A 14,319-nucleotide genomic window follows, 5' to 3' on the forward strand; every position below is an offset into this window, starting at 1 on the left:
TCAGTTTCAGTTTATAGCGGTTTTTGAATTCAGAAATATATTCTCCTGGGATTAAAAGGCTGTCTGGCTGTCTGAGAAGATATTTATGCCAGTTTTCGTTATGACATCATATATAAGCAAGGATCTCCGATTAATACACACTACAGTGGTCGGGTAATCTTCTCGATATAACCCGTCCAAGTTCTTCGGAGTACACCCCTATGCCCATCTGGTCGTCTAGTTTGGAACAATTCGGATAGCATTCTATGTATGTATCTTCTATTACCAGGGATATTGTAGTTCCAATGGGATCTATCAGGAATAGTGGTACAGTGCATTTTATGAAATAGCGGCTCAGGCAGTGTGTAATCCACACTGCCACGAACATCAGACATTGTATCAAGGATAACACAGTGTCCGTAGCCACCGCACGACCAGAGAGAAAGCTCCCTTAGTCTCACAGTAGTGGTCGCAGCAATTTGTCTAGCCACAATGTCCAAAGGCAGTAGGCAAATGCAAATTTTCCCATGAGCATTCAATTAAGGGGCAAACAGGGGCAAACTTCTTACATGTCAATGAGTGCTGCCCGATCCAAGTTTGTATTCAAGGGTAAGGGGCCTCTTTTTATAGCTGAGTCCGAACGCGTGCCGCAGTGCGGCACTTCTTTTTAGAGAAGTAGATGTAGCAGTAGGTGTAGCATTAAATTCAGTGAACAGATGGTGTGCGGCTTCGGGCAACCTTTTTTGAATAGTTGGTGAATTTTTGAAGCTCCGTCCATCGGATTACAACCCCATATAGCATTAAAGGTCTTACAACTGCACTATATACCCAGTGCATGACCAAAAATTGCCTTTCCTGCCCTTTCCAAAATGTTTGATTTAAAGTACATTTACTATCCACCAAAACAACCAGGTATTTTACGCTTTCAGCGTATGGAACATTCTCTCCTCCCAAAGAGGCAGGTGCTACTGTGGGTAGCTTGGATCTCCTGCTGAAAGGAACAACTACTGTCTTAGACGGATTTACACCATAACCACTTTCGGTAGCCCACTTTAACGCTCTATATAGACGACTAGGTGGTAAAGGACTATTTCAGTGGATTTGCCCTAAGAGCATAGCATGTATACATGCTGTAGCCGAGACAGGCGATCTCCAGGGATCTTTGCTCTAATATATGTTTCTATCCACCTCACTAGAGTCTTCAGTGTAAAGGATGACAGACTAATAAGACGAAAATCTTAAGTCTTCGTGTTGTAAGTTTTTCTTGCTTTCGGAATGAAAATGTCATTTGTGTACCTACATCCCACAGGTATATACGACAAGCTGATACAAGCAGAGCATATGTCCCTAAGCCAAGGATCCAGTCTGTCGGATACAGATTGTAATTCAACCGGTGATACATCATCCAGGTCTGGCGACTTAATGGATAACCCAAAGAATTTTCGACTCAGACATAATTTCTCCAATAGCCTCCGACGAACGCATAACAGTGACAACCTCTTCTGGCTCCACATTGTTCGTTGGAGAATTTACCGGGAAATATGTATCAACGAATACTTGAAGTGTTTACTCACTACACATTGTCCATACATTCTCAGAATTCCATTCAGGATTTTTTCGGAGCCTTTCTCAGCTCTCTCTTATATTTTATTAGCGCAGCCTTGTAGACGTCCTAATTGTGTGGTGCCTTTATAGCTTTCGCCATGTTGACGAGTTTTCTGCAGCCCTTCCTTTAGACCAACCCGTTCTTGAGTCTACCATGGCGGTCGCTTGGCCCTTGCTCCTTCGCTTGGCACTAGGACATGCTGACAGAAACAAGTCATTCAGGGCCTTCCTGATCCACTTAACCATTATATCTAAGTCCTCTGCATTTCCGCGTCATTTTCTGTTCTAAAAGGGATAGTCGTACAGAATGAGTGCCGAAATGTATCCCAATCCGATTTGTTGGGGTCTGAGAGACAGCCTGAGTTGAGTACGAATACTGCATATCTCCGGCCACCATATCCTATCCTATCTATCAATCTTCCAGTCGGCAGATGAAGGATTGGGATTACAGTTCCTTAGTTTTCCAAATATGGATTCAGGATCTGAGGGAATCCTAGGTATCCAAGCGTGCGCTATTGGCCGAGAAGTAATATCTCCCGTCTTGACTAAATCCAGTACCGCGCCTGGCCAGATCTCACCAATCCTTTTTAGGGAGCAACGATACATATCAATTGACCGTTGATCCCCGAAGGTAATTGGTTTGTATCGGGCCTTAATACCAGCCTGCATCGTCGCAAACTGGAGGAGACCCAGGAAAATCTGCAAGAACATCAGAGTATACTGATAAAATAATATTGACTATCCCACTCCAAGTATTCCTAGTTATGCAGCCCTGATCTACTCCCTTGTCGACAACTGCCGTCACCAAACTTCCCTAGCGACATTAGCAGAGGTTCCTCCAGGTGACCGCAGCCTTTTTGCTTTTGGTGCTCAACAATTTCAATCAATACATCCTGCTGACGCAAAGAGCAGTGAGAAATTATTTCTATGGGTGGACCCTCTTCAGAGTTCCACATATATTCAAATTCGGCTCGTTAACCAGACACTCCACTTGAAACTGATGATCTGGTGGAATCCAACCCGATGCACTGCCGATATCGATGACTGCATATGTACATATATCAACTCATCCCTGTTGTGCTTGCTTGCTACTATGGAGTAAAGGGGCAGGGCAGGGATTGGTCTTCCCAGTGTATTTGAAAGCAGGGAGCTCTTTTTATTTATTAGAAAATGGCAGTTTTAGTCCTTACAGCATCCTGCCCTTTCGCCCGATTGTGCTGCCGGTGCATACACTTTAGTCACCTTCGTCTTCCGAATTGCTTTCTAGACTTTCTTGTAAGCTAAGCAAAGCCCTCGCTCACAACTGCCGTCATAGTACCTATTCCGAAATGCAGATATTTTTCTTTAAGGAGCGAAATGAATAACACGTCCGCCCCACTTAATGGGTAATTTAGAATATCCTACTAATATACATAAACAATACAAAAACTGCTCAAGAAAATTTGGAGGCAAAGCCGCGTATGAAATATTTGGGACAGATCGGGTACACGGTATATGCGTTGAATAAGTGTAAATGGGATGCACTAAATATATACATCTCAGATATTTAATCCAACTTATATTGTAAAGGAAGGCCAACGTAGTTAAGGTTAAGATATGCTTAATCTTCAAATGTATAGATACTGTAGTCATAACTTTTAGCCTTAACCAATCCAAATATGACCAATGTACATGGGCGTTGTCATCGAGTTTGGAAATTCGCGATTTAGGTTCCTTAACATTGCAATAGTTTTGAAGTTGATGTTAAACCTATGGAGGTGACTATACCACAGTCGGGATACATTAAACGACACGTGAAGAAGTATGGTTTGGGTAATTACAAATTCGTACGAATTCCAAAGGTTGATAATGTTAAACTGAAGAGCTAACCCATTTTTGAAAAAGAGAATTAATTGGATATTTGCTTTACATATCGCTCAACACCAAACTGTCACATGCATGCTGTCACAATTTTCCAACAATCCAAGGAAGCAATATTTAAACACTGCTTTGAAAGTATTCAAATACTTAAGCAAGGCAAGCAATCAGTTATAACCCATATGAAGACCTCAAAATCAATTATCGGACTTTGAGATGCCATTTGGGCTCAAGTCGTCGATGAATGAAATTCTCAATCTGGGTATTGTTTTGGCAAATAGTGTAGTATATTGGGAATCCAAAAACAAGAAGTTCTTGCGAAATCCGTAAAGCAAGCATCATATATGAACTATATCCTGAAATAACTAGGATTTTCAAAAGAAGGACCAACTACAGTACTAACAGATTCCCAAATTCCTCAACAAATGGCAATCATCGCTCACGAACCAAACACATTTATTACAAAAACCATTTCACAAAGGGTATTGTTAAACGAAGACTTGTTGAACTATAATATTTACCAACAGACAAATCGGTGGCCAATTTTTATACCCTTCACCATAGGATGGAGGTATACCAATTTCATCATTCTGTTTGTAACTCCTTGAAATATTCGTCTAAGATCCCATAAAGTATACGAATTCGTGATCGACATGACATTTTTAGTCCATCTAGCCATGTCCGTCCGTCTATCTGTCTGTCGAAAGCACGCTTGAAATTTTAAACAAATACTTTTTATTAGTGTAGGTCGGTTGAGATTGTAAATGGTCCATATTTTGATATAGCTGCCCTTTAGACCGATCTGGCGGTTTAGGATCTGAAACCCATAAAAGCTGCATTAATTATCCGATTTCAGTGAAATGCGAAACATTGAGTTGTTTTAAGCCTACCAACATTCGCCTAGAATAATGTTCAGGACGGAATATATATAGATATAGCTGTCATATTACCGATCTGACGACTTAGGATCTGAAGCCCATAAAAACTTTATTTATTACACGATTTATTTATTTATTAATTACCCAAATTGAATCAGTTAGTTGTTTTAAGCGTCCTGCCACTTGACCCACATATGGTTAAGATCGGACGATATTAAGATTTAGCTGCCACGTAAACCGTTCCGCTGTTTAAGGGTCTGAAGCTTATTAAAGCTTTATTTATTACCCAGGTTCTTTGAAATTTAGAACAATAAGTTATTTCAAGCATTCTGTTACGTATTTGATAATAATTAAACGCAACAATTAAGTTTTTTACAAAAAGAGTGATAAGACAATTTCCAACTCTTCATATTTACAAATTTTCGTTTGTCATCCAGAACAAGAAATTTCAAGGCTACCTTGTTCAAAATAAGAAAAGTGACAAAATCAAGGCTGACTTGTTAAAAAGAATGAAAATTACAAAATCAAAGTAAACAATGAAAAACAAATAAAATCAAAGCTAAGTTATTAAAATAATTAAAAACATTTTAAATTTCAAAGTAAATTATTTCCAGCCGCCACAGTACTCCCCCTCCAGCGTTGTCATTCAGCAAAACGAACTTTCTTGACGACCGTTCGCGTAACAGGGGACTCGGCAATATCATCCTGGAATACTAAGTATGGCTTCAATCTGTCTATTGATACCACTTTTTCTTTGCCTTCAACAAGAATCTTGAAAATTTTTTCATTCCTGGTAACAGGAACAACTACAGTACTAACAGATTCCCAAATTCCTCAACAAATGGCAATCATCGCTCACGAACCAAACACATTTATTACAAAAACCATTTCACAAAGGGTATTGTTAAACGAAGACTTGTTGAACTATAATATTTACCAACAGACAAATCGGTGGCCAATTTTTATACCCTTCACCATAGGATGGAGGTATACCAATTTCATCATTCTGTTTGTAACTCCTTGAAATATTCGTCTAAGATCCCATAAAGTATACGAATTCGTGATCGACATGACATTTTTAGTCCATCTAGCCATGTCCGTCCGTCTATCTGTCTGTCGAAAGCACGCTTGAAATTTTAAACAAATACTTTTTATTAGTGTAGGTCGGTTGAGATTGTAAATGGTCCATATTTTGATATAGCTGCCCTTTAGACCGATCTGGCGGTTTAGGATCTGAAACCCATAAAAGCTGCATTAATTATCCGATTTCAGTGAAATGCGAAACATTGAGTTGTTTTAAGCCTACCAACATTCGCCTAGAATAATGTTCAGGACGGAATATATATAGATATAGCTGTCATATTACCGATCTGACGACTTAGGATCTGAAGCCCATAAAAACTTTATTTATTACACGATTTATTTATTTATTAATTACCCAAATTGAATCAGTTAGTTGTTTTAAGCGTCCTGCCACTTGACCCACATATGGTTAAGATCGGACGATATTAAGATTTAGCTGCCACGTAAACCGTTCCGCTGTTTAAGGGTCTGAAGCTTATTAAAGCTTTATTTATTACCCAGGTTCTTTGAAATTTAGAACAATAAGTTATTTCAAGCATTCTGTTACGTATTTGATAATAATTAAACGCAACAATTAAGTTTTTTACAAAAAGAGTGATAAGACAATTTCCAACTCTTCATATTTACAAATTTTCGTTTGTCATCCAGAACAAGAAATTTCAAGGCTACCTTGTTCAAAATAAGAAAAGTGACAAAATCAAGGCTGACTTGTTAAAAAGAATGAAAATTACAAAATCAAAGTAAACAATGAAAAACAAATAAAATCAAAGCTAAGTTATTAAAATAATTAAAAACATTTTAAATTTCAAAGTAAATTATTTCCAGCCGCCACAGTACTCCCCCTCCAGCGTTGTCATTCAGCAAAACGAACTTTCTTGACGACCGTTCGCGTAACAGGGGACTCGGCAATATCATCCTGGAATACTAAGTATGGCTTCAATCTGTCTATTGATACCACTTTTTCTTTGCCTTCAACAAGAATCTTGAAAATTTTTTCATTCCTGGTAACAACCTTGTATGGGCCTGAATATGGTGTTTGTAATGGTTTCTTCACTGCATCGCATCTTAGGAATACATATTGGCATGTTTTCAGCTGCTCATTGACGTAGCTTTTGTTGTTCGTGTGACATCCCGTAACCAATGGTTTAATATTATTCATTCTATTTTGGAATAGCGTTATCCAGTCATGCTCATTCTGTGAACGTTGTAAATCAATAATCAATTCCCCGGGTAACGTCAAACTAGATCCATAAACCATTTCGGCAGCACACACATCAGTATCGGTGATAATTCGTGTTCTCAAACCAAGCAAGATTAGCGGTAGAGTACTAACCCAGTCCTTGTTACTGGCACATCTTAATACTGATTTTAGAGTTCGGTGCCACCGTTCTACTAATCCATTCGCTTGAGGGTGGTATGGAGTTGTATGTTTCACCCTTGAGCCGCATAGCTTCGCAAGTTGTCTGAATAATCTGCTCTCAAATTGTTTACCTTGATCGGTAATTATTTCCTTCGGTACTCCAAATCGAGAAATCCATATGTCAACAAAGGCTGAGGCTACAGTTTCGGCTTTGATGTCTGCTAGAGGGACAGCTTCTGACCATTCGGTGAATCTATCGATGCAAGTTAATAAAGGGTGATTTTTTTGAGGTTAGGATTTTCATGCATTAGTATTTGACAGATCACGTGGGATTTCAGACATGGTGTCAAAGAGAAAGATGCTCAGTATGTTTTGACATTTCATCATGAATAGACTTACTAACGAGCAACGCTTGCAAATCATTGAATTTTATTACCAAAATCAGTGTTCGGTTCGAAATGTGTTCATTCACCGTAACGTTGCGTCCAACAGCATCTTTGAAAAAATACGGTCCAATGATTCCACCAGCGTACAAACCACACCAAACAGTGCATTTTTCGGGATGCATGGGCAGTTCTTGAACGGCTTCTGGTTGCTCTTCACTCCAAATGCGGCAATTTTGCTTATTTACGTAGCCATTCAACCAGAAATGAGCCTCATCGCTGAACAAAATTTGTCAAAATTTGAACACATTTCGAACCGAACACTGATTTTCGTAATAAAATTCAATGATTTGCAAGCGTTGCTCGTTAGTAAGTCTATTCATGATGAAATGTCAAAGCATACTGAGCATCTTTCTCTTTGACACCATGTCTGAAATCCCACGTGATCTGTCAAATACTAATGCATGAAAATCCTAACCTCAAAAAAATCACCCTTTAGATACCGATAACCTTGACAGGAAGTCAATGGTCCAACAATATCAATATGAATATGCTTAAAACGGTGTGTGGGAGGTTTAAATTCGGCATGTTGACTTTTTGTATGTCGATGAACTTTCGATCGTTGGCAATCTATACAGCTTTTAGTCCATTCGGTCACTTCCTTCTTTAATGATTTCCAGATGTAACGTGATCGAATTAAATCGACAGTACCTTTAACGCCAGGGTGCGACAAGCCATGAAGAGTATCAAAAACTAATTTCCGAAATGACGGTGTTAAGTAGGGCCTAATATTAGAGCTCGATACGTCGCATAAAATCTCATAGCCGTCGTATTTCATGAGTTTCAACCGCAGGCCAGAACTTTTGTCGGTTAATAGTGACCTTAATTCGTCATCAGATTGTTGTTCGATTGCCAAATCCTTGAAGTCCAAGCATTGAGGTGCTTTGACAGCTTGTATACGTGACATTGCATCGGCCACTACATTGTTACTGCCACTAATATGACGAATATCTGTTGTAAATTGACCAATATAATTCAAATGTCTCAGCTGTCTCGGAGATGCCTTTTCTGGACGCTGCCTGAAGGCATATGTTATAGGTTTGTGGTCCGTGAAAATACAAAATTGTCGACCTTCCAAGAAATACTGGAAATGTTTCAGAGTGGAATAAACTGCCAAAAGCTCACGATCATATGCACTATATTTATTCTGAGTGGACGACAATTTCTTAGAATAAAAACCAAGTGGTTTCCACTCACCATTAACGAACTGGTGCAGAACACCACCCATAGCATAATCAGAAGCATCGACACAAATTGATGTTGGAGCGTTTTCACGTGGATAGGACAAAAGGACTGCATTGGCTAATTCTTGTTTGCACCGATCAAAAGCTTGCTTCTCTTCCTCAGACCATTTTATAACACTTTTGTCATTTTTTACATTCCCATTATACATGCTGTGTAAAATTGTTTGAGATTTTGCAGCGCCGGGTAGGAATCTTCTATAGAAGTTGATCATTCCAAGAAAACGTCGAAGATCCTTGCCTGTACTAGGAAGCTTGAACGTTTGAATAGCCTCCACTCTACTAGGAAGAGGTTTCAAACCATTCTCTGTCACAAGATATCCTAAAAATTCCAACTCCGATACACCAAATACGCTCTTTTTAATGTTGATAGTGAGACCATAGTCGCGCAGCTTTTCAAACAGTAGTCGTAGGTGCTTTTTATGCTCCTCTGGGCCTTTCGATGCAATCAGAATATCGTCTATATATACGTAAACGAACTCAAGATCTCTTGTTAACTCGTGCATAAACCGCTGGAAAGTTTGTGCAGCGTTGCACAATCCAAATGTCATCCTGGGAAACTCAAAATTGCCAATGGGAGTCGTTATTGCAGTCTTTTTAATATCCTCCTCTGCCACTGGTATATGGTGGTATGCTTTGTTTAAATCCACCTTGCTAAAAATATTCTTACCATCAAGTAATGCTCCAAAATCATGAATATGGGGAACAGCATATCGGTCCGGAACTGTACGAGCATTTAATCCGCGGTAGTCCTCACATGGGCGCCATTCTCCATTGGATTTCTGCACCATATGCAACGGACTAGCCCAACTGCTACTTGATGGACGACATATACCAAGTCGAATCATTTCTTCGAATTCTTTTTTAACAAGTTGTAGCTTTTCCGGCGATAAACGTCTGGGTTTGCAAAAAACGGGAGGACCTTTGGTGGTTTCTATATGATGGTAAATTGAGTGTCTTGCCTTAGATTTGAAGTTAACTTTCGCTAAATCATTGAATTCCTGCAATAACGATGAGTAAATCGTCGAACTTGATATGCACTTTATGGAGGAGTTTTGAACACTTGCTACAGAACCACCACATTTACGATTCGTGTGAGGGTCTATCAAACTATTATTCTTTATGTCGATAAGTAGTCCATATTTACCCAAAAAGTCAGATCCGATAATTGGCTTTTGAATATCAGCAATCACAAAGTCCCATTTAAACAATCGATTTAGTCCCAAATCAATGGAAAGAGTTTTTGTTCCATACGTCTTAATTGGTGTCTGATTTGCGGCATATAAAACAAGTTGACTGGGTGGTTGATTGCGCATGGATCGTGACACTGGATATACTGTTAAATCCGCTCCTGTATCTACTAAATACCTGGTTTTCGATTTGATATCCCGAACAAACAGGCGACATACTTCTGGGGTGCACCCATCCGTCACCAAAGACGGCGCACCATTTAGTTTTCCGAAGTTGAAGATTTATACGTACATGGAGCTACACATTTCCTGGCATTTTCTCCAAATTTGAAATGATACCAGCAATAAGGTTTCGCTTTGCTGCCGGATTTTGAATGTGAACGTCTTGAAGATGATGACATACTACGGCTTCTGGACTTAGGAAATGATACTATTTGTGTGCAAAGGGTAGCTAACTTCTTTTCAATTTCTTCCAAACGATTCACAGGAGGTGAAAAACTGCATATTTCTGATTTGCTACAGTCAGCAATCTTATCGGCCATGGTAGCTAATTTGTCCAGACCATCTTCGCTGACGGATAAAATTGTCTTCATTTGAGTTGGAAGCCGCTGCATCCAAAGTTGCTTCAAAACATCATTTGATACCTTACCTTGTGATAAAGACCGCATTTCCCACAACAATTCGTAGGCTTTTTGTCCGCGAGTTCAATATTTGTCAACAGCTTTTTGAGACACTTCTCCTGGGAATCCGTAAAACTGCTAATCAATTTATTTTTAAGCGTGTCATACATATTTTCCGAAGGAGGATTTACAATAATTTCTGCTGCCTTTTCCAATATATTGCTTTCAATTGAAGCCACGACGGTATGAAATTTTGTCGCATCTTGCGTAACACCAGCCATCAAAAATTGAGATTCCATTTGCTTGAACCACAAAAGAGGGTCGGCACGCCAAAATGGTGGAGCTTTCACAGCTAAGCGGGAAATTTGCATTTGCACTGATGAATTGCTATCGCTCGTTGCCATTATTAGTCCTGTAGTTGTAGAAATCTTTTGCGTCAGGGGTCACCAATTTGTTACTCATTTGATAATAATTAAACGCAACAATTAAGTTTTTTACAAAAAGAGTGATAATGTTTTTATTGTTTGAAAGACAATTTCCAACTCTTCATATTTACAAATTTTCGTTTGTCATCCAGAACAAGAAATTTCAAGGCTACCTTGTTCAAAATAAGAAAAGTGACAAAATCAAGGCTGACTTGTTAAAAAGAATGAAAATTACAAAATCAAAGTAAAAAATGAAAAACAAATAAAATCAAAGCTAAGTTGTTAAAATAATTAAAAACATTTTAAATTTCAAAGTAAATTATTTCCAGCCGCCACAATTCCAACATCCAATCCAAATATGATCCAGATCAGACAATATAGATATAGCTGCTATATATACCGATCCTTCAAATTATAGTCTTAATCCCACAAAAAGCTGATTTGTTGCCTGATTTCGCTGAAATTGTTACTTGTACATGAGTTTACGGGTCCTGAACAAAATATGATACAGAAGATAGTGGCTGGCCTGGTCTTAAATATATCTGTGGAGTTTTAATAACATAGGATGATTGATATTCCATGGTGGTGGGTACCTAAAGTTCGGCACAACCGAGCTTAACAAGTTTTTATTTGTTAAAATATGTACATTTACTTTCTCTAATATGTAATCATTGCCTTTGTAACGGCCTTATTTACAAAACATAATAAAGCCTTAGAATTGGTTTACAATGGAAATGGAAAACATTTAGTTTTGTGAATGCCGCTATAAAACTTCAATAAACAATGCCATTTTCGGCAGCTGAGTTCTTTGTACCAATAATAATCATCTGTACCATTGAAGGGATCAGACGAGAGGCCATAACATTTCATGACGACAACGATCGGCCAAGTGATAGTAATAGTAGAAGCATTCTTTAGTATTTTCATCAATGTTTTCATACAAATGTTGCATATAAAAAAAAAAATTTATATGTATTTTCTTGACACAGACCTTTATTCTTCTGTCCATTATTAACATGGTGTATCTTCTTTTATATAAAAATGAAATTATTGCGCTTTGTTTGTTAGTTTGTTTATCTGTTCCGCATAGACTCAAAAACGGCTGAACCGATTTTCATGAAATTTTCACAGATGGTAGAGTTTGGGCTCCCTGTGAAAATAGGAAACTACATTTTTTGATACCCATACCCCAATTTTCAAAAACGACAGATCTCGGAAATTTAAGCGACCTTACCACCCCAAAAAAAACAACTCAAACTGGACTTTTTACCATTTTGGCAATATGGGCATCAAATGAAAGATATTTTAAAGTAGAGTAAAAATCTGACATAACTCTCTGTCTCTTAAACGGGCGTGAATCTGTTTTATGGCCAAGTGTTTCAGGCACGTCTCACCTTAAATGTGGTGTTTGTTTTCGGGGCAAAGGTTTGGCACCACCAAAACCAAGCGAATGAAAACCAAGAGCTAACATCCAAACTTTAATGAGCGCACCCTCCCTTTACCCTATTTTCAAAAATTTCAGATCTCGGAGTTGAGTTGGGCGATTTAAGCGAAATTTGGTTGGTTTATAATTACTCAAAAACAGAAATATCTTATCCTTCATTAGGTTGGGATATCTGGGGAGCCGCGCCAACTCCAAAACCCTCCAAATGGAAATAATGGAGGTAATGACAATATATGGCTCAAATGAAAGGTATTTGAGACTAGATTACAAATCTGATGTATGGGCGTCTACTTCACCCCCAAAAATACCCCCATACCGGATAAATTTATCGACCACAGCAAATATAAGACTCAAATGAAAGGTATTTGGGAGTAGAGCACGAAAATGATATCCACATTGGGGCGAAATATATGAAAGGCCGTACCAGCACCCCAACACATGCCAGTGTCAGTATAGGGCTCAGATAAGAAAAGAGAGTGAAAGAAGGCGTTGCGGAGCGGGCCCTGTCCAGCTAGTATAATATATAATAGAGATTTAAAGTGATAGTATACTTAGCAATTTTTTTAAATACTGTGCAAAACGCCCTCCCCGAATTGTTGCAATGATGTACAATGAGTCTTTGCAGAAACTATACTTTCAGCCATTATGATATAAATCTTATGTCACTAACTGAAGAAGAATATCAAAGCATAGCGATATTCTTTCTTAAACTTCATAAATTAACTATTTGTTTTCAAGAGAAAAGTGAAAGTCGTTATTAGTTGCAGGAACTGACCAATCGGCTGTGACTTGAGGTCATAAAGTCATTGCTGAATTTTGTACTGATTGCCAAGACACTATTTATAGGCCTAATCTTTCAAAGCCTTTAAAGTGTCGTTGTCTTTGCAAATATCTAAGTTTTATAGTGAAAGTTTCGGCGAATCAGCTTAAGTATTTTAATGAAATTTTTTTGCGCTCATTTTTGCTCTCAAACTAGTTTTATGATTTCAACAGGTTATTATTTGTGTTGTTTTATTGGTTTTGAACGATTTTTATTTCCATACAAATACATTGTAAACAAGTAAAAAGGCGTTAAGTTCGGCGGGCCGGGTATATATGTAAACCACCTTTCGTCAAAATCCGGTGAAAAAAGCTTAAGGTGTGCATAGTAGCTATATCAAAATATGTTCCGACTTGGACCAAATACTTATAAGTACAAGTCATTGTTTAGTTGTGTATAATAAAACATTGGTCTTTTTAGTAGCTATATCTAAAAATAAACCGATCTGAACCAAACACGACACGGATGTCGAAAAGCCTAACATAAGTCACTGTGTCAAATTTCAGAAAAATCAGATTATAAATTAGCCTTTTATGGAGCCAAGAATTTAAATCGAGAGATCGGTCTATATGGCAGCTATATTCAAATCGGGACCGATCTGGGCCAAATTAAAGAAGGACCTCGAAGAGCTTAACACAACTCACTGTCCAAAATTTCGACAAAATCGGACAATTACTGCGCCTTTTATGGCCCCAAAACCTAAAACCGAGAGATCGGTCTATATGGCAGCTATATCCAAATCTGGACCGATCTGTGCTATATTGCAGTAGAATGTCAAGGGGCTTAACTTAACTCACAGCCCTAAATTTCGGCGACATCGGATAATAAATGCGCCTTTTATAGGCCTAAAACCTTAAATCGAGAAACCGGTCTATATGGCAGCTATATCCAAATCTGAACCGATCAGGGCCAAATTAAAGAAATATGTCGAAGGGCTTAAGACAACTCACTGTCCCAAATTTCAGCAAAATCAGATAATAAATATGGCTTTTATTGTCCTAAGAACCTAAATCGGAGGATCGGTCTATATGGCAGCTATATCCAAAACTGGACCGATCTGTGCCAAATTGACGAAGGATGTCGATGGGCCTAACACAACTTACTGAATGTAGCTTTTATCGAACGATCGGTCTATATGGCAACTAAATCCAAATCTGGACCGATCTAGGCCAAATTGACGAAGGATGTCGAAGAGCCTAACACAACTCACTGTCCCAAATTTCAGCAAAATCGGATAATAATTATGGCCTGAGACCCTAAATTGGCCGATCGGTCTATATGGGGGCTATATGAAGATATAGTCCGATATATATAGTCGAATATTTCACTGTGCTTAAATCTACGGTCAAAGTCGACAGAAGTAACAAATTTTTA

General features: G+C 38.4%; 1 protein-coding gene across 1 annotated transcript; it reads right to left on the bottom strand.

Annotated features, from left to right (window-relative positions):
• Positions 1 to 9,896: 9,896 nt before the first annotated feature.
• On the bottom strand, positions 9,897 to 10,660 carry LOC131997933 (uncharacterized). Its single transcript, XM_059369814.1, has 2 exons — positions 10,286 to 10,660; positions 9,897 to 10,244 (listed from the first exon to the last, which is right to left on the bottom strand). The coding sequence occupies exons 1-2, from the start codon at positions 10,658 to 10,660 to the stop codon at positions 9,897 to 9,899; spliced, it is 723 nt and encodes a 240-aa protein (XP_059225797.1).
• Between the last annotated feature and the right edge of the window lie 3,659 nt (positions 10,661 to 14,319).

This window comes from Stomoxys calcitrans, chromosome 5, assembly GCF_963082655.1.
Source record: "Stomoxys calcitrans chromosome 5, idStoCalc2.1, whole genome shotgun sequence".
NCBI lineage: Eukaryota > Metazoa > Arthropoda > Insecta > Diptera > Muscidae > Stomoxys > Stomoxys calcitrans.